Source organism: Rhamphochromis sp. 'chilingali' (assembly GCF_963969265.1).
Source record: "Rhamphochromis sp. 'chilingali' genome assembly, chromosome: 7".
NCBI lineage: Eukaryota > Metazoa > Chordata > Actinopteri > Cichliformes > Cichlidae > Rhamphochromis > Rhamphochromis sp. 'chilingali'.
Window position 1 is genome coordinate 35847296 of NC_137934.1, and position 21018 is coordinate 35868313.

At 40.0% G+C, this 21018-nt stretch overlaps 1 protein-coding gene across 1 annotated transcript; it reads left to right on the forward strand.

Annotated features, from left to right (window-relative positions):
- Nucleotides 1–17781: 17781 nt before the first annotated feature.
- Nucleotides 17782–20483, forward strand: LOC308399655 (inactive tyrosine-protein kinase transmembrane receptor ROR1-like). Its single transcript, XM_080887015.1, has 2 exons — nucleotides 17782–17897; nucleotides 18095–20483. The coding sequence occupies exons 1-2, from the start codon at nucleotides 17842–17844 to the stop codon at nucleotides 18795–18797; spliced, it is 759 nt and encodes a 252-aa protein (XP_080743141.1). The 5' UTR covers nucleotides 17782–17841; the 3' UTR covers nucleotides 18798–20483.
- Nucleotides 20484–21018: the final 535 nt, after the last annotated feature.

Below are 21018 nucleotides of genomic sequence, written 5' to 3' on the forward strand. Positions count from 1 at the left end.
TTCAAATCAGGGCCTGCACGGTTTCCCAGCCAATCATATATGTGTCCTGAGGCATTCAAATTTGCATATTGGGGCCTTCATGGCTTCTAAGCCAGCCAATCATATCTGAGGGCTGAGGAATTCAAATCCACAAATCAGGGCCTGCACGGCTTCCCAGGCAGCCAATCATATATGTGGCCTCAGGCATTCAAATTTGCATATTGGGGGAATTCGTGGCTTCTAAGTCAACAAGTCATCCATGTCGTATATCTCTAAAAATTCACATTTTAATGATAAATTGTTAACACTGGAAGATTCCCCCATCTCTTCTGAACAAAACGGTGTAAGAATGACCGCTCTAGCCCCTACGGTTAGGAAATTATGGTCATTTGTTTGAGGGGAGTCCTCACTATGAGAAATAGGCTGCAATAATCCTGTGCCTCTCTCTTCTGCGTGTGTAAAAAGATGCACCTGTTTTGGCGGGAAAAAGTACACAGGCTCTCTGATTGGTGGATTCAAATTCAGCAGCTCCCAGGCTGACCTAGAAACTTACTTCTCTCTCCCTGTGCATTTTTATGCTGATTTTTTCATTTAACAAGTATATTTGAGGGACCCTCAGCATGTTCAGCATTTTTTCAGCTGTCCATTTTGCTTTTCCAATTTTTCTGTTTAACTTATTACTATTGTGCTAAATCATACTGTTTCTGCTATTTCATAAGATTTGTGCTTAATATAGTATTTCTGCTTTTAATAGGATTTGTGCTTAATATAGTATTTATGCTTTTTATAGAATTTGTGCTTAATATAGTATTTCTGCTTTTTATATGATTTGTGCTTAATATGGTATTTCTGCTAAATTATAGTATTTCTGCTAAATCATACTATTTCTGCTTTTTATAGGATTTGTGCTTAATATAGTATTTCTGCTAAATTATAGTATTTCTGCTTTTTATAGTATTTGTGCTAAAACATAATATTTCTACTAAATGTAGTATTTATGCTTAATCATAGTATTTCTATATATTTCTGCCAGGTCCCCAGGCAGCCAATCCTCTGTGAGGACTTAGACATTCAAATTTTCAAATCAGGGCCTGCACGGTTTCCCAGCCAATCATATATGTGTCCTGAGGCATTCAAATTTGCATATTGGGGCCTTCATGGCTTCTAAGCCAGCCAATCATATCTGAGGGCTGAGGAATTCAAATCCACAAATCAGGGCCTGCACGGCTTCCCAGGCAGCCAATCATATATGTGGCCTCAGGCATTCAAATTTGCATATTGGGGAATTCGTGGCTTCTAAGTCAACAAGTCATCCATGTCATATATCTCTAAAAATTCATATGTTAATGATAAATTGTAAACACTGGAAGATTCCCCAATCACTTCTGAACAAAACGGTGTAAGAATGACCGCTCTAGCCCCTACGGTTAGGAAATTATGGTCATTTGTTTGAGGGGAGTCGTCACTATGAGAAATAGGCTGCAATAATCCTGTGCCTCTCTGTGCTGCGTGTGTAAAAAGATGCACCTTTTTTGGCGGGAAAACGTAAACAGCCACTCGGATTGGTGGATTTAAATTCGGCAGCTCTCTCCCTCTGTGTCTGTCTGTGTGTGTTTGTGTGTGCGTGTGTGTGTGTTTGTGTGTGTGTGTGTGTGTGTGTGTGTGACAGAGAGAGAGAGAGAGAGAGAGAGAAAGCCTTTTAATGGGATGATCTCATTGTAAGATTCAAATTCAATATATTTAGACTGTTTGACTGAATTGGATCTTGTGTGTGTGTCTCTCTGTGCATGTGTGTTTCCTCATGTGTGCATATTTGTAATTGTGTGGCTGTCATAAATTTTTTTGCAGATTTTTGTCATTTAACTAGTATATTTGAGGGAACCTCAGCATGTTCAGCATTTTTTCAGCTGTCCATTTTGCTTTTCCAATTTTTCTGTTTAACTTATTACTATTGTGCTAAATCATACTATTTCTGCTATTTTATAAGATTTGTGCTTAATATAGTATTTCTGCTAAATGTAGTATTTATGCTTAATCATACTATTTCTGCTTTTCATAGTATTTCTGCTAAATTATAGTATTTCTGCTTTTTATAGGATTTGTGCTTAATATAGTATTTCTGCTAAATTATAGTATTTCTGCCAAATTAATATTTGTGCTAAAACATAGTCTCAATTTAAAATTACAATATTCATAGTTCATCACAGTGTCTCTGGTAAATCACAATATTTCTGCTCTGTTGTACTATTTTTCTAAATCATAGTGTTTCTGTAATGTTTAAGTATTTTTGGCTGAATATATATTCTTTCTGTTATCTTATACTATTTCTCCTAAATTCTTGTATTTTTGAGAAGTTATCATGTTTCTGGTAAGTTACAATATTTCTGCTAAATTCTGCTATGCTATTGTATTTCTGCCAAGTATTATGTTTCCTCTAAGATATTGCAGTTCTGCTAAGTTATTCCATTTTAGCAAACTTCTTTTGCTTCTGCAAAGTTTTTACAATTTCTGCAACTTTTCAGCTTTTTCAGCTACTTTTTGCATACAGCTTCAGCTTTAAGCATCCACACTGCATTTTCGCAGGAAATGCAAATTTTTCTAGTTATTATTATTATTCTAGTTGCTTCCGTACACTTTTTGGCACTTAACTACTTCCACAATTTTCAGCCGATTTTCACCGTTCAAATTTTAAACTATTCTGCTATTTCTGCTAATTTACGCTATGATTTTTGCTATTTTTAACTATTATACTTTTTAAAATATTAAGCTTTTTTCCTTTAATTTGTCCCATTGAAATGAATGGGGAAACTTCTGCAATTCTGCTAAAATTTGCTTGTTTTTGAAACTTAACTACTTCCTCATATTTTCACCTAGAACAACCATTCAAACTTTAAAATGTTCATAAATTATTGGGCTATTCAGGTATGATTCAGCTTTTTCAAATGTTTTACTGTTTTACTTTTATGCCTCTTAAAGTTTTGAGTTGCAAAATTGTGATTTTTCACAAAATACATGCGTTGTTATGGTTGCTATGCTCTTGGCTTCCAGTGTGCCACTGAAGGTTTTGCAATTTTCACTTCATGTCCGAACAACTTCTTGCTACTTGCTCAATTTTCACTCAACTTCCACAAATTATACATCAAAACGTAGGTATTTTTGCTGGCTTTCAGAAAATGTCACTATCATTGTTGTGGGATTTATAGAATTTTTGCAAATCTCCTCAGACCAACACAAGGTCTCAAAACTCTCCATATAAAGTCAATGGAGAGCTTGTTCAAAATCATCGCTGGATTTCTGTAATGAGAGGCATATTCGAATCGTCATATCTCCTTAACGAAGCGACTTTAAGACATGAGGCTTGTCCCCGAATATCTTCAGACTCCCCTGACGCTCACAATTCAAGAATTTCTTTCTCACCTATTACCGTTCTGAAATGAGTTGGACTTGTTTGAGGGTAGGAAATTCGTCCTTCGCTCAGATTTCTTCAGATTTAAAACTCTGGAAATGAACCACTTTTTTCTCTCGTCATAATTTTTTTTTGGATTTCCACAGAGACCTGAAAATTTCCATGACTGTTCACCAAAGCCTGCTGTCTCTTACGGTGAAAGAATGATATCGATACTCCAAATAGATTTCGAGTTACAAAGCGTTGTTTGAGGGCAAGTCAAGGCAGTTTTTGCTTCGCTCTACTCAGTTATGGTGCATTAGAAGTCAAATATCTTTAATAATTCATATTTTAATGATAAATTGTAAACACTGGAAGATTCCCCCATCTCTTCTGAACAAAACGGTGTAAGAATGACCGCTCTAGCCCCTACGGTTTGGAAATTATGGTCATTTGTTTGAGGGGAGTCCTCACTATGAGAAATAGGCTGCAATAATCCTGTGCCTCTCTGTGCTGCGTGTGTAAAAAGAGGCACATGTTTTGGCGGGAAAAAGTACACAGGCTCTCTGATTGGTGGATTCAAATTCAGCAGCTCCCAGGCTGACCTAGAAACTTACTTCTCTCTCCCTGTGCATTTTTTTGCTGATTTTTTCATTTAACAAGTATATTTGAGGGACCCTCAGCATGTTCAGCATTTTTTCAGCTGTCCATTTTGCTTTTCCAATTTTTCTGTTTAACTGATTACTATTGTGCTAAATCATACTATTTCTGCTATTTTATAAGATTTGTGCCTAATATAGTATTTCTGCTAAATTACAGTATTTCTGCTTTTTATACTATTTGTGCTAAAACATAGTATTTCTACTAAATGTAGTATTTATGCTTAATCATACTATTTCTGCTTTTTATGGGATTTGTGCCTAATATATTATTTCTGCTTTTTATAGGATTTTTGCTCAAACATAATATTTCTACTAAATGTAGTGTTTATGCTTAATCATCCTATTTCTGCTTTTTATAGGATTTGTGCTTAATATAGTATTTCTGCTAAATTATAGTATTTCTGCTTTTTATAGTATTTGTGCTAAAACATAGTATTTCTACTAAATGTAGTATTTATGCTTAATCATAGTATTTCTATATATTTCTGCCAGGTCCCCAGGCAGCCAATCCTCTGTGAGGACTTAGACATTCAAATTTTCAAATCAGGGCCTGCACGGTTTCCCAGCCAATCATATATGTGTCCTGAGGCATTCAAATTTGCATATTGGGGCCTTCATGGCTTCTAAGCCAGCCAATCATATCTGAGGGCTGAGGAATTCAAATCCACAAATCAGGGCCTGCACGGCTTCCCAGGCAGCCAATCATATATGTGGCCTCAGGCATTCAAATTTGCATATTGGGGAATTCGTGGCTTCTAAGTCAACAAGTCATCCATGTCGTATATCTCTAAAAATTCACATTTTAATGATAAATTGTTAACACTGGAAGATTCCCCCATCTCTTCTGAACAAAACGGTTTAAGAATGACCGTTCTAGCCCCTACGGTTAGGAAATTATGGTCATTTGTTTGTGGGGAGTCCTCACTATGAGAAATAGGCTGCAATAATCCTGTGCCTCTCTGTGCTGCGTGTGTAAAAAGATGCACCTGTTTTGGCGGGAAAACGTAAACAGCCACTCTGATTGGTGGATTTAAATTCGGCAGCTCTCTCCCTCTGTGTCTGTCTGTGTGTGTGTGTGTGTGTGTGTGTGTGTGTGTGTGTGTGTGTGTTTAGTGGGAGAGAGAGGACCCTGCCCTTATTTGGCAGCATGTCATTGTAGGATTTAAATTGAATATAGTTAGACTGGTTGACTGAATTGGATCTTGTGTGTGTCTCTCTCTGTGCATGTGTGTTTCCTCATGTGTACATATTTGTAATTGTGTGGCTGTCATAAATTTTTTTTCAGAGTTTTGTCATTTAACAAGTATAGTTGAGGGACCCTCAGCATGTTCAGCATTTTTTCAGCTGTCCATTTTGCTTTTCCAATTTTTCAGTTTAACTTATTACTATTGTGCTAAATCATACTATTTCTGCTATTTTATAAGATTTGTGCTTAATATACTATTTCTGCTTTTATAGGATTTGTGCTTAATATAGTATTTCTGCTTTTTATAAGATTTGTGCTTAATATAGTATTTCTGCTAAATGTAGTATTTATGCTTAATCATATTATTTCTGCTTTTCATAGGATTTGTGCTTAATATAGTATTTCTGCTAAATTATAGTATTTCTGCCAAATTATAATATTTGTGCTAAAACATAGTCTTAATTTAAAATTACAATATTCATAGTTCATCACAGTGTCTCTGGTAAATCACAATATTTCTGCTCTGTTGTACTATTTTTCTAAATCATAGTGTTTCTGTAATGTTTAAGTATTTTTGGCTAAATATATTCGTTCTGTTATCTTATACTATTTCTCCTAAATTCTTGTATTTTTGAGAAGTTATCATGTTTCTGGTAAGTTACAATATTTCTGCTAAATTCTGCTATGCTATTGTATCTCTGCCAAGTATTATGTTTCCTCTAAGATATTGCAGTTCTGCTAAGTTATTCCATTTTAGCAAACTTCTTTTGCTTCTGCAAAGTTTTTACAATTTCTGCAACTTTTCAGCTTTTTCAGCTACTTTTTGCATACAGCTTCAGCTTTAAGCATCCACACTGCATTTTCGCAGGAAATGCAAATTATTCTAGTTATTCTTATAATTCTCAGATTTACCCATTCGTATATTTTGCTCGTTCTTATGTTATTGTATTTTGCACACCTCTGTTGCACACACATAAGAATTTCGCTCACATGTGCTGTACCAGTGTACCTGCACATGTTATGTGATACGGGAAATCTCCAATTTTTTTTAATTTTGTTTTTTTTTGAGATTAAATAATATACCATTGTAAAGACGACACAAGAGTTCCAGAGGCTCTTCTGGGAGCCAGAGTCGACCAGAAAAGGTTTCCCCGAGCTTGAGTCCTCTATGAAGAGCAGCCTTTCCTTATCGGCAGCGGTCACAGCCGCTACAGAGCGCTGGCAGGCTTGTTTCCCTGGGCCTTAAAACTGCAAAGGCGGCACGGTGCTGTCACGCTGATGGTAAAAACACAGGCCTTTACCACAGTGCCGCTGTGCCACTTTATTTTTTAACAAAACTCTACGCTTTATGTATAAAGAACTGCCTATTCTACTACTTATTGAAGAAAAGAATCCACAAAAGATTAGTTTTACTTTCTTTTATTTGTTCCAGATAAATTATAAATTATTTTTTAAAAAGCAATGAAATGCATCAGATGTCTCCCATGCTTTCTTTTCTGCTGTAATTTTTTTTTTGAACATAAATTGGTCTATTGAAAATAAAATGTAGTAAGAAACACTACATTTTTTCAATAGGCCAATTTATGTTTAAGAAAACCCCAACAATCAAATGATCCCATCTGAGCAAGCACTGGGCGACGGTGGGAAGGAAAAACTCCTTTGTCTTAAAAAGAAGAAACCTTCGACAGAACCAGGCTCAGATGGTGCGGCTTCTGTCAAGACCGGTTGGGGGTTAGGTAGTTAAAAAACTACTCTAACGGTACAGCACTACAGCTTTTTGGTGGAAATGGGTGGAAGGATGGGTGTTACACCTCGTTTCATTGGAGGTCTTACAGGTGGTCGGGGTGTAGATTCAGCTTTTTTACAAATAGGTGGCAGAGGGACAGGACTAGGTTGTGGAATTATAACTGATTGGGTGGGAATAGGTTGCTTTCCACTTCTGGATATAGGTGGAACACACATCCTACGAAAAGGTGGTAGGTTGTCGGTCGAGAAAGTTTCCTTTTTCGTTGGTTGTGTGACTTGAGGAGCGGGTGTCAACTTTGTGTTTTTCGGTCTAATGGGTGGCAGTGGAGTCCGCTGTAACTGTTGTTCGTCAGATGCATCTTCCCTGCCTACGTAAATGTATTTATGTTCCTCAAAAAGGGCAATGTCTTTTTCAACTTGACTCATTGCCTCTTCAAGAAACATTTTGTAATTGTATTTTTTGTGCTGTGAAGGGGAGATAGTAAAAGGGAGGGATTGATATTCAAAGTTTAGCTCATTAAACCTCCTCTTTAGGCCCTGGAGAATGTTTTGTTTCTCCTGTTCGGCCAGTGGTTTAACTGTTTCCTGTTGTTTTGTTAACCAGGCATCATTGTCCTGCTTAGCCTTTTCTTTCTCTGCCTTTCTTCTACGCAGGTAGCCTGGAACGATTCCGTAATCGTTTTTCTGTAAATAAAAGGGGACAAGTCCAGATTTCTCAAGGAGCTGCTTGTCCCCTTTGCGTGTATCCACACAAGCAGGTTGAGCCATGACTTTCTTCATGCCTGTGTGTTCTGGTTTTTTCCTGAATGTGTGTTCAGGTTTTTCGCCTTCTGGCCTCTGTGGGCACATTTCGCGATGAGATGGGGCCTTAACTGTTCTTGGCACCATGGTCCTGTGTTCATTTTTATATTTATTTTCTAATACAATTGCTTCCCTGTATTTAGAAATATACATTTTAGGTTTGGGTGGAGGAAGAGTACTCTACTTTGGGAGAAGGTTATAAGCGCTTTCATCTGAAAACACAATTCAATCGCTAGCTTAAAATCACCTGCAAGGGAATTCTACAACTGTGTGTCGAGGCACCCCTATTTATAGATTTTTATGGCCTGGCATGTGACATCATGGTGGCCTGGCATGTGACATCATGGTGGCCTGGCATGTGACATCATGGTAGCCTGTCTTTGTTCTGTCATTTAAGCCCCACCCCCCTGGTTACTGTTGCTATTGTAACTATTATATTATGAATGCTGGTAGCTAGCATTCCACACACACACATACACTTTTTGCCAAGGTTCCAGCTGCAGTCACCAAGACATGTAAATGTATTTAGTAACCCTCTGGGGTCCAGAGTATAATTGGCCGTTTTTGACTACTTTTGATTTTACCTCTATATTTCACCTTTAAAAAAATCTTCTTCTTTTTTTTTTTTTGGCACAACCTCAAATATCTGAAATTTGAGTTAATTTTTCATTTATACTATATTTGCACAATAGATCTAAATTCAGACAAAAAAAATTCAAAATCCGAGTAGAAAATACTTGTCATTTTTACTGTAAAAGCCACAAACATGTTTAAGGAATTGTTTTCATAACTTGAAATGCGAATAGAAGTTGTACATTTGTAAAAATTATGCACAAGTTTTGCAAACAACTTTATGTTCAGTATAATACTGTCGTTCTCTAAACCTAAAAGAGAATTATGGATTTGATCAACTGGTCTCTGAGTGCTATTGACACCCTTAACGAGAAGTCGGGGCTCGGGAGAGCCTGAGTGCCCTGGAGGGACTTTCCCTGCCGGTTACACGATGGACGGGTGGAGAACTGGAGGACCGTGTGCCTGGCGGGACTGTCGATCGAGGACGCTGAAGATATCTACCTATTCGGAACCATGATAACAGGGTTCATGCTGATCGGCGTTGGCTTAGCCCTGGTTTATCAGAGAAATAAGAAAGCGGAACCGGCTGTTCAAACCCCCACAAGGCTGCCCGCTGGATTCGAAGCGACGGGACGAGGTGCGACCTCTCACAACGAACGTAATATGGTCAACACCTTGGAGACGCTTACAGCTGCTGTGAAGGCTCAAAACAACACCATTGAGCGTATGAGGGGAAACATCAGAGAGAGGCCTGCTCAAAATGAGACCCTTGAGCGACAGTTGGAAAACATCGCGGAACGGATCACTGCAGTTGTGAGGTCTCAGAATCAAAAGACTGACAACACCACGGAACAGAAGTTTGATACCATCATGGGGAGGCTCGCAGCTCTTCAACGGGAGATCGAGAGACCAGCCTCGGAGTGCTAGAATTCGAGCTGCTCACAAAGGAGAAATCAACAATATTCAACATTTGGACACCACGGCCCCAGCTGCAGGCCCAAGGCTGGAGCCCACCAAAACAACTCCCTGATAACGACTGTGTGATGACTATTCTTCCCGCCCCATGAAGGACACCTGGATTGGCTGGAGGACTGTTTACTTAGCCTGATAGGCCGAAGGACACTGTCTCAGCTAAACTATGGACACGCACACACACACACTTACACTGATAAGCACTCACTCATCCCCCTCCCTTTCCAACGCCTTCGATGCTTGTGCCCTACCGGGGATGATAGCAGTCAACTGGACCAGCACAGATGCTGCAGGACCGGATGCGCTGTCTACGCCGGCTCTCTCTTACCCTTTACCCGCCCCTGTTGCTTGTCTCGTGTTTCTATGGTGTATTGATAGTCATGTGCTTTTGTGCTGAGGTGTTTTTTCTTTTATCAAACTGTTCTCCCACTAGGAGCTCAGTCTGAGTGGAGTTTTTTTTTTCTCCTCCTCTTACCTCATGTAGTGTATTTTCGTTGTTTTTTTCCTATCAGCCTACCTTCTGACATGTCTGCCCAATGTGATGTTTGTGTAAAGTTGGTCAGAAGGTTCCTTTGTGAGTGCGCATGCGCCATTAGCGTGCTGCCTGCTGTAACCCCTAATTTCCCTCGGGATGAATAAAGTATTCTGATTCTGATTCTGATTCTGATTCTGATATATGCAGGTTTTCTTCCTGAATACTATCGTTGTTTATATTTACTGCGGGAAGAAACGGTTTTTATAAGGAAAAACACTAGAAAGCACTCAGTCCCCCTCCCAACTCCCCCAGCCTTTCCTATTGGTGAAAAAATATACCATGTGGACCAATCAAAAAATGATAGGGCAACATAGCATTTAGTTGTTTACGAAGGCGGGCAGGTGTATACATATAGTTTGAGTCTGACGGCTCTTTGTTTGCTTCTCATCTGTAAACTCTGCATACTCTCTCATGTGATTCAGTTTGTTTTGAAAAGTCTCAACAAGATCTTGAGCTTTATTGTGAAAGGTTTACGTGGAAAACAAACAAGCGTACAGCGGAACCACGCGATGGTTTTACCGTCATTGTTGCTAACGAAAACACGTAAAAACAGGCACTTGCCCGCCCATAGTGTGGTTATATTAAATATAAGAGAAAGAGAGAACTTTAAGAAATTAATATAGCCACTAAGGTGACCGTCAAAACGATGAAAAATACTGCTGTAAACAGTTTATTTTACGACATCATGAAACAAACGATAGCGTAATAGGAAACGATAGACATTTTTATATCGTCATTTGATATATATCGTTATATCGAACAGCCCTAACATACACTCTTATATTTGTACATATATTTATTCTTATAAGTCTCAGATTTACCCATTCGTATATTTTGCTTGTTCTTATGTTATTGTATTTTGCACACCTCTGTTGCACACACATAAGAATTTCGCTCACATGTGCTGTACCAGTGTACCTGCACATGTTATGTGATACGGGAAATCTCCAATTTTTTTTAATTTTGTTTTTTTTGAGATTAAATAATATACCATTGTAAAGACGACACAAGAGTTCCAGAGGCTCTTCTGGGAGCCAGAGTCGACCAGAAAAGGTTTCCCCGAGCTTGAGTCCTCTATGAAGAGCAGCCTTTCCTTATCGGCAGCGGTCACAGCCGCTACAGAGCGCTGGCAGGCTTGTTTCCCTGGGCCTTAAAACTGCAAAGGCGGCACGGTGCTGTCACGCTGATGGTAAAAACACAGGCCTTTACCACAGTGCCGCTGTGCCACTTTATTTTTTAACAAAACACTACGCTTTATGTATAAAGAACTGCCTATTCTACTACTTATTGAAGAAAAGAATCCACAAAAGATTAGTTTTACTTTCTTTTATTTGTTCCAGATAAATTATAAATTATTTTTTAAAAAGCAATGAAATGCATCAGATGTCTCCCATGCTTTCTTTTCTGCTGTAATTTTTTTTTTTGAACATAAATTGGTCTATTGAAAATAAAATGTAGTAAGAAACACTACATTTTTTCAATAGGCCAATTTATGTTTAAGAAAACCCCAACAATCAAATGATCCCATCTGAGCAAGCACTGGGCGACAGTGGGAAGGAAAAACTCCTTTTTCTTAAAAAGAAGAAACCTTCGACAGAACCAGGCTCAGATGGTGCGGCTTCTGTCAAGACCGGTTGGGGGTAAGGTAGTTAAAAAACTACTCTAACGGTACAGCACTACAGCTTTTTGGTGGAAATGGGTGGAAGGATGGGTGTTACACCTCGTTTCATTGGAGGTCTTACAGGTGGTCGGGGTGTAGATTCAGCTTTTTTACAAATAGGTGGCAGAGGGACAGGACTAGGTTGTGGAATTATAACTGATTGGGTGGGAATCGGTTGCTTTCCACTTCTGGATATAGGTGGAACACACATCCTACGAAAAGGTGGTAGGTTGTCGGTCGAGAAAGTTTCCTTTTTCGTTGGTTGTGTGACTTGAGGAGCGGGTGTCAACTTTGTGTTTTTCGGTCTAATGGGTGGCAGTGGAGTCCGCTGTAACTGTTGTTCGTCAGATGCATCTTCCCTGCCTACGTAAATGTATTTATGTTCCTCAAAAAGGGCAATGTCTTTTTCAACTTGACTCATTGCCTCTTCAAGAAACATTTTGTAATTGTATTTTTTGTGCTGTGAAGGGGAGATAGTAAAAGGGAGGGATTGATATTCAAAGTTTAGCTCATTAAACCTCCTCTTTAGGCCCTGGAGAATGTTTTGTTTCTCCTGTTCGGCCAGTGGTTTAACTGTTTCCTGTTGTTTTGTTAACCAGGCATCATTGTCCTGCTTAGCCTTTTCTTTCTCTGCCTTTCTTCTACGCAGGTAGCCTGGAACGATTCCGTAATCGTTTTTCTGTAAATAAAAGGGGACAAGTCCAGATTTCTCAAGGAGCTGCTTGTCCCCTTTGCGTGTATCCACACAAGCAGGTTGAGCCATGACTTTCTTCATGCCTGTGTGTTCTGGTTTTTTCCTGAATGTGTGTTCAGGTTTTTCGCCTTCTGGCCTCTGTGGGCACATTTCGCGATGAGATGGGGCCTTAACTGTTCTTGGCACCATGGTCCTGTGTTCATTTTTATATTTATTTTCTAATACAATTGCTTCCCTGTATTTAGAAATATACATTTTAGGTTTGGGTGGAGGAAGAGTACTCTACTTTGGGAGAAGGTTATAAGCGCTTTCATCTGAAAACACAATTCAATCGCTAGCTTAAAATCACCTGCAAGGGAATTCTACAACTGTGTGTCGAGGCACCCCTATTTATAGATTTTTATGGCCTGGCATGTGACATCATGGTGGCCTGGCATGTGACATCATGGTGGCCTGGCATGTGACATCATGGTAGTCTGTCTTTGTTCTGTCATTTAAGCCCCACCCCCCTGGTTACTGTTGCTATTGTAACTATTATATTATGAATGCTGGTAGCTAGCATTCCACACACACACATACACTTTTTGCCAAGGTTCCAGCTGCAGTCACCAAGACATGTAAATGTATTTAGTAACCCTCTGGGGTTTATTGTATTTTGCACACCTCTGTTGCACACACATAAGAAATTCACTCACATGTGTTGTACCAGTGTACCTGCACATGTTATGTGATACGGGAAATCTCCAATTTTTTAAATTTTTTAATTTTTTTTGAGATTAAATAATATACCATTGTAAAGACGACACAAGAGTTCCAGAGGCTCTTCTGGGAGCCAGAGTCGACCAGAAAAGGTTTCCCCGAGCTTGAGTCCTCTATGAAGAGCAGCCTTTCCTTATCGGCAGCGGTCACAGCCGCTACAGAGCGCTGGCAGGCTTGTTTCCCTGGGCCTTAAAACTGCAAAGGCGGCACGGTGCTGTCACGCTGATGGTAAAAACACAGGCCTTTACCACAGTGCCGCTGTGCCACTTTATTTTTTAACAAAACTCTACGCTTTATGTATAAAGAACTGCCTATTCTACTACTTATTGAAGAAAAGAATCCACAAAAGATTAGTTTTACTTTCTTTTATTTGTTCCAGATTAATTCTAAATTATTTTTTAAAAAGCAATGAAATGCATCAGATGTCTCCCATGCTTTCTTTTCTGCTGTAATTTTTTCCTTGAACATAAATTGGTCTATTGAAAATAAAATGTAGTAAGAAACACTACATTTTTTCAATAGGCCAATTTATGTTTAAGAAAACCCCAACAATCAAATGATCCCATCTGAGCAAGCACTGGGCGACGGTGGGAAGGAAAAACTCCTTTGTCTTAAAAAGAAGAAACCTTCGACAGAACCAGGCTCAGATGGTGCGGCTTCTGTCAAGACCGGTTGGGGGTTAGGTAGTTAAAAAACTACTCTAACGGTACAGCACTACAGCTTTTTGGTGGAAATGGGTGGAAGGATGGGTGTTACACCTCGTTTCATTGGAGGTCTTACAGGTGGTCGGGGTGTAGATTCAGCTTTTTTACAAATAGGTGGCAGAGGGACAGGACTAGGTCGTGGAATTATACCTAGTTGGGTGGGAATAGGTTGCTTTCCACTTCTGGATATAGGTGGAACACACATCCTACGAAAAGGTGGTAGGTTGTCGGTCGAGAAAGTTTCCTTTTTCGTTGGTTGTGTGACTTGAGGAGCGGGTGTCAACTTTGTGTTTTTCGGTCTAATGGGTGGCAGTGGAGTCCGCTGTAACTGTTGTTCGTCAGATGCATCTTCCCTGCCTACGTAAATGTATTTATGTTCCTCAAAAAGGGCAATGTCTTTTTCAACTTGACTCATTGCCTCTTCAAGAAACATTTTGTAATTGTATTTTTTGTGCTGTGAAGGGGAGATAGTAAAAGGGAGGGATTGATATTCAAAGTTTAGCTCATTAAACCTCCTCTTTAGGCCCTGGAGAATGTTTTGTTTCTCCTGTTCGGGCAGTGGTTTAACTGTTTCCTGTTGTTTTGTTAACCAGGCATCATTGTCCTGCTTAGCCTTTTCTTTCTCTGCCTTTCTTCTACGCAGGTAGCCTGGAACGATTCCGTAATCGTTTTTCTGTAAATAAAAGGGGACAAGTCCAGATTTCTCAAGGAGCTGCTTGTCCCCTTTGCGTGTATCCACACAAGCAGGTTGAGCCATGACTTTCTTCATGCCTGTGTGTTCTGGTTTTTTCCTGAATGTGTGTTCAGGTTTTTCGCCTTCTGGCCTCTGTGGGCACATTTCGCGATGAGATGGGGCCTTAACTGTTCTTGGCACCATGGTCCTGTGTTCATTTTTATATTTATTTTCTAATACAATTGCTTCCCTGTATTTAGAAATATACATTTTAGGTTTGGGTGGAGGAAGAGTACTCTACTTTGGGAGAAGGTTATAAGCGCTTTCATCTGAAAACACAATTCAATCGCTAGCTTAAAATCACCTGCAAGGGAATTCTACAACTGTGTGTCGAGGCACCCCTATTTATAGATTTTTATGGCCTGGCATGTGACATCATGGTGGCCTGGCATGTGACATCATGGTGGCCTGGCATGTGACATCATGGTGGCCTGGCATGTGACATCATGGTAGCCTGTCTTTGTTCTGTCATTTAAGCCCCACCCCCCTGGTTACTGTTGCTATTGTAACTATTATATTATGAATGCTGGTAGCTAGCATTCCACACACACACATACACTTTTTGCCAAGGTTCCAGCTGCAGTCACCAAGACATGTAAATGTATTTAGTAACCCTCTGGGGTCCAGAGTATAATTGGCCGTTTTTGACTACTTTTGATTTTACCTCTATATTTCACCTTTAAAAAAATCTTCTTCTTTTTTTTTTTTTTTGGCACAACCTCAAATATCTGAAATTTGAGTTAATTTTTCATTTATACTATATTTGCACAATAGATCTAAATTCAGACAAAAAAAAATTTAAAATCCGAGTAGAAAATACTTGTCATTTTTACTGTAAAAGCCACAAACATGTTTAAGGAATTGTTTTCATAACTTGAAATGCGAATAGAAGTTGTACATTTGTAAAAATTATGCACAAGTTTTGCAAACAACTTTATGTTCAGTATAATATATGCAGGTTTTCTTCCTGAATACTATCGTTGTTTATATTTACTGCGGGAAGAAACGGTTTTTATAAGGAAAAACACTAGAAAGCACTCAGTCCCCCTCCCAACTCCCCCAGCCTTTCCTATTGGTGAAAAAATATACCATGTGGACCAATCAAAAAATGATAGGGCAACATAGCATTTAGTTGTTTACGAAGGCGGGCAGGTGTATACATATAGTTTGAGTCTGACGGCTCTTTGTTTGCTTCTCATCTGTAAACTCTGCATACTCTCTCATGTGATTCAGTTTGTTTTGAAAAGTCTCAACAGGATCTTGAGCTTTATTGTGAAAGGTTTACGTGGAAAACAAACAAGCGTACAGCGGAACCACGCGATGGTTTTACCGTCATTGTTGCTAACGAAAACACGTAAAAACAGGCACTTGCCCGCCCATAGTGTGGTTATATTAAATATAAGAGAAAGAGAGAACTTTAAGAAATTAATATAGCCACTAAGGTGACCGTCAAAACGATGAAAAATACTGCTGTAAACAGTTTATTTTACGACATCACGAAACAAAAGATAGCGTAATAGGAAACGATAGACATTTTTATATCGTCATTTGATATATATCGTTATATCGAACAGCCCTAACATACACTCTTATATTTGTACATATATTTATTCTTATAATTCTCAGATTTACCCATTCTTATTTTGCTTGTTCTTATGTTATTGTATTTTGCACACCTCTGTTGCACACACATAAGAATTTCGCTCACATGTGCTGTACCAGTGTACCTGCACATGTTATGTGATACGGGAAATCTCCAATTTTTTTTAATTTTGTTTTTTTTTTAGATTAAATAATATACCATTGTAAAGACGACACAAGAGTTCCAGAGGCTCTTCTGGGAGCCAGAGTCGACCAGAAAACGTTTCCCCGAGCTTGAGTCCTCTATGAAGAGCAGCCTTTCCTTATCGGCAGCGGTCACAGCCGCTACAGAGCGCTGGCAGGCTTGTTTCCCTGGGCCTTAAAACTGCAAAGGCGGCACGGTGCTGTCACGCTGATGGTAAAAACACAGGCCTTTACCACAGTGCCGCTGTGCCACTTTATTTTTTAACAAAACACTACGCTTTATGTATAAAGAACTGCCTATTCTACTACTTATTGAAGAAAAGAATCCACAAAAGATTATTTTTACTTTCTTTTATTTGTTCCAGATTAATTCTAAATTATTTTTTAAAAAGCAATGAAATGCATCAGATGTCTCCCATGCTTTCTTTTCTGCTGTAATTTTTTTTTTTTTTTTTAACATAAATTGGTCTATTGAAAATAAAATGTAGTAAGAAACACTACATTTTTTTCAATAGGCCAATTTATGTTTAAGAAAACCCCAACAATCAAATGATCCCATCTGAGCAAGCACTGGGCGACGGTGGGAAGGAAAAACTCCTTTGTCTTAAAAAGAAGAAACCTTCGACAGAACCAGGCTCAGATGGTGCGGCTTCTGTCAAGACCGGTTGGGGGTTAGGTAGTTAAAAAACTACTCTAACGGTACAGCACTACAGCTTTTTGGTGGAAATGGGTGGAAGGATGGGTGTTACACCTCGTTTCATTGGAGGTCTTACAGGTGGTCGGGGTGTAGATTCAGCTTTTTTACAAATAGGTGGCAGAGGGACAGGACTAGGTCGTGGAATTATAACTGATTGGGTGGGAATCGGTTGCTTTCCACTTCTGGATATAGGTGGAACACACATCCTACGAAAAGGTGGTAGGTTGTCGGTCGAGAAAGTTTCCTTTTTCGTTGGTTGTGTGACTTGAGGAGCGGGTGTCAACTTTGTGTTTTTCGGTCTAATGGGTGGCAGTGGAGTCCGCTGTAACTGTTGTTCGTCAGATGCATCTTCCCTGCCTACGTAAATGTATTTATGTTCCTCAAAAAGGGCAATGTCTTTTTCAACTTGACTCATTGCCTCTTCAAGAAACATTTTGTAATTGTATTTTTTGTGCTGTGAAGGGGAGATAGTAAAAGGGAGGGATTGATATTCAAAGTTTAGCTCATTAAACCTCCTCTTTAGGCCCTGGAGAATGTTTTGTTTCTCCTGTTCGGGCAGTGGTTTAACTGTTTCCTGTTGTTTTGTTAACCAGGCATCATTGTCCTGCTTAGCCTTTTCTTTCTCTGCCTTTCTTCTACGCAGGTAGCCTGGAACGATTCCGTAATCGTTTTTCTGTAAATAAAAGGGGACAAGTCCAGATTTCTCAAGGAGCTGCTTGTCCCCTTTGCGTGTATCCACACAAGCAGGTTGAGCCATGACTTTCTTCATGCCTGTGTGTTCTGGTTTTTTCCTGAATGTGTTTTCAGGTTTTTCGCCTTCTGGCCTCTGTGGGCACATTTCGCGATGAGATGGGGCCTTAACTGTTCTTGGCACCATGGTCCTGTGTTCATGTTTAGATTTATTTTCTAATACAGTTGCTTCCCTTCCCACGGGCTACAGCCCTACTATGGTTTCTCGAACCAGGAAGTGATGGAGATGGTGAGAAAGAGGCAGCTGCTGCCCTGCCCCGAAGACTGCCCACCAAGGTATGTTGCAATTACCGGTGCAATATGAGAAGTATACAAGAAGATAGTGCATCCAGCTAATGGTGAAACCCAAGTGTGCAAGTGTCTTTATTGGACTCTGGTATTAGGGTTAGTTTAGTGTATTCAATTCAAATAGAGTTTTAGAAGCAGTCTGATTGTTGCTGTTGTGGTAATGAAATAACTCTGTTGGCTTTTAGGTTTTATGGTCTGATGACAGAGTGCTGGCAGGAAGGACCAGCACGTCGGCCGCGCTTCAAGGATATTCACGCCCGCCTGCGAGCTTGGGAGGGGTTGTCGTCCCACGCCAGCTCCAGCACGCCCTCTGGAGGAGGAGGCAACGCCACCACTCAGACCACCTCGCTCAGCGCCAGCCCCGTCAGCAACCTTAGCAACCCACGCTATGCTGCCGCTGCTGCCGCCGCCGCGGGGTACCTCTACCCAGCCCAGGCTATTCCCGCGCCGGGACAGATGGGTGCAGTTCCAGCATGGACGCCCATGGCCATGACCCAAACCCACCAGCGCTTTGTCCCAGTCAACGGATACCCAATCTCGCCAGGATACGCAGCATTCCCAGCTCACTTTGCACCCCCAGCTCCGCCTACTAGGGTAATCCAGCACCACCTGCCCCCTCCCAAAAGCCGCTCCCCCAGCAGCGCTAGCGGCTCCACCAGCACGGGTCACGTCAGCGGCGTGCCCTCCACTACGGGCTCCAACCATGACGCCAACACGCCACTGCTGTCCCACTGCATCATGCCGGGGAGCGGCGGAGGGTCGGCTCAGGTGTACGGACAAATCTCCCAGAAGGGGATGGTGGACCACGTGTCTCAGACGTCAGCACTGCTTACCCCTGACTCTGATGTGCTGATGTACAACGACTCAGTCATCACTGCAGACCTGTAAATATTCAACCTCTTTGAGCTTAGATCCCAGATATGAGACGTTTATGTTTTTTCCGAAAGTTTTTACGGATTTCATTTTGGAGATGGGAAAAAAAAAGTTCAAATTTAATTTGGATACCTCGTCCTGGTCTGTTCCCTTCTTTGTATTTATACGTCTGTATTGTGCAAAAAGAAAAAGAAAAAAGCAAAAGAAGCAAAACATGGAAGAATAATAAAAGTAAAAGGGTTCAAATGCATAATGCTTATAGTAGTTAGGTGCTTATGAGATCTCAGCCATGTACATAGACAGAAGAATGTTGCATCTAAATAAGGATACTGCAAATTAGGTGTGCTGCGATATTATTGCAACTTGTTTTTAACACACCAAGTGGCGACTGTATTAACATGTACAGGATTCTGACAAGGAGCTCAGCACGTGCAGCTTTTAACAGAAAAAGTACAACCTGAAAAAAAAGTCTGACCGTTTTGTCTGTTTCCCAGTGAAGGATGATGAAGTGTGTGTTTGGTGAGTCTCAGTTTCGTAGCCGCACAAACTATGCCTCAGCCATCCACGATGGTTTATGAGAGGCCAAATATGAAGCTTCTTTCATTCCCTAAAAACAAAAGTCAGAAAACCAGCAGTAATGTGTCAAGTCAACAATCTATGGGTGCGAATGTTCCTGAGTGCATGTTTTAACTACAGCAATAACACATCCGGGTTGTTTTTACTGAGGACATGCAGAGAATAAAGTGCATTTCTGAGTTGTAAAGTAAGTGGACACATGTGAAATGTAGCAACAAGAAAAAAGTAGCTGCAAAAATGGCATCAAAATCAAATTCAGTTGTCTTTATAAATCCTACTGCTCTTTAGTTTTCCTCAGCATTCAAGTGAGTAGAGGTCAGTAGTGAAGCTGGTTGGCTGTTATTAGCAGCATGAAGGGTGTGCTCTTGTTTCCATGCTATTTGAAATCATTTGAGAGTGTATTTTTCAAATGCCTTTCCTCTCTGTGTGTTTTTGTGATTCTATTTTTCTAAAGCAGAGTGAGCCACCTAAGCATCTTTACCCATGAGCTCCAGCAATGTAAATGATGTACGAATACTAACATAGACTGTATATATAAGCTGGACTTTGCTTCCAGATTTAAAAAAGCAAGGCCAACGCAGTCTGCACTGATGGCCAACAGGGGGCGACTCCCCCAGTCCAGTCCACTTCTCACTTGATTTTTGACATCAGTGAAGCCTTATTTAATACAGGACGTTTCTCATTTTGTTAAGGATGCTGTCACTGACAATTGCTAATAAGGCAGAGAATAGTATAAGGCATGGCTACCGTATGAGTGTACAGAGTCTAATAGAATAAAATAATAAAAGTGAAAATGCTCAAGTGAAGGTTTCAACCATTGGGTGCCGTCATTGTGGCTACAGTCATCTTTTTTTTATGTAGTCTATGTACTAATATAGCAGTGCACAAACCACTTGTACACAAGACTGTGAATCTTAATCAAGTTTAGGTATTTTTGTATTTGGCAAAAATTCATTATAGTGCCTTTTTTTTGTCTTTTATTGGTAAGAAGAAACAAAAGTATATGTATATTTCAATGCCAGTGTACCCATAACAGGTTTACATGCATATTGATCAAGAGAGGCCTTGGCTTTGTATTTTGTCTGAATATTTTTGCACAGATGTTTTGTATTGCAAAATCATTTATTAAATGTTTGGTAAATCCCGCTGCTTCTGTTGTATGATCGATCCGTTTTAAGAATACAGACTTGTAATAGCAATGTGAATCCACTGGGGGCCACCAAATCACCATTTCTGAGAACAGTTTTGAATATCTTTGCCTTGTAATTGCAGTGACCACTGTTGGCCAAGTGGTGGGGCCCTTTAGCTGTTTGATTACTGTAGTCACAACTGGAAACAGTTGGAAATAATAGTCAAAGATGAAAAAATGGCTCCTGTGTAGCCTTTCCGGGTGTGTGTTTGTCTGCTTCACTTCATTTCTTTCAGACTCAAATTCAGATCTTTCACCTTGAATTGGGAAAAAAAAATAAGTGAACCAGAGTGACTGTCATCCAGCATATGAATGTCATAACAGATGTAATGTTCTGCATATACAGACATACAGACTGTGTCTGCCAGTAAAGTCATACGAGCATGGAGGACATTCCAGGAGAAAGGAGGCTACTCTATGTCGACTGCACAAGATTGTTATTCCATCAGCAGGATGGTCTGTGGAGGCATA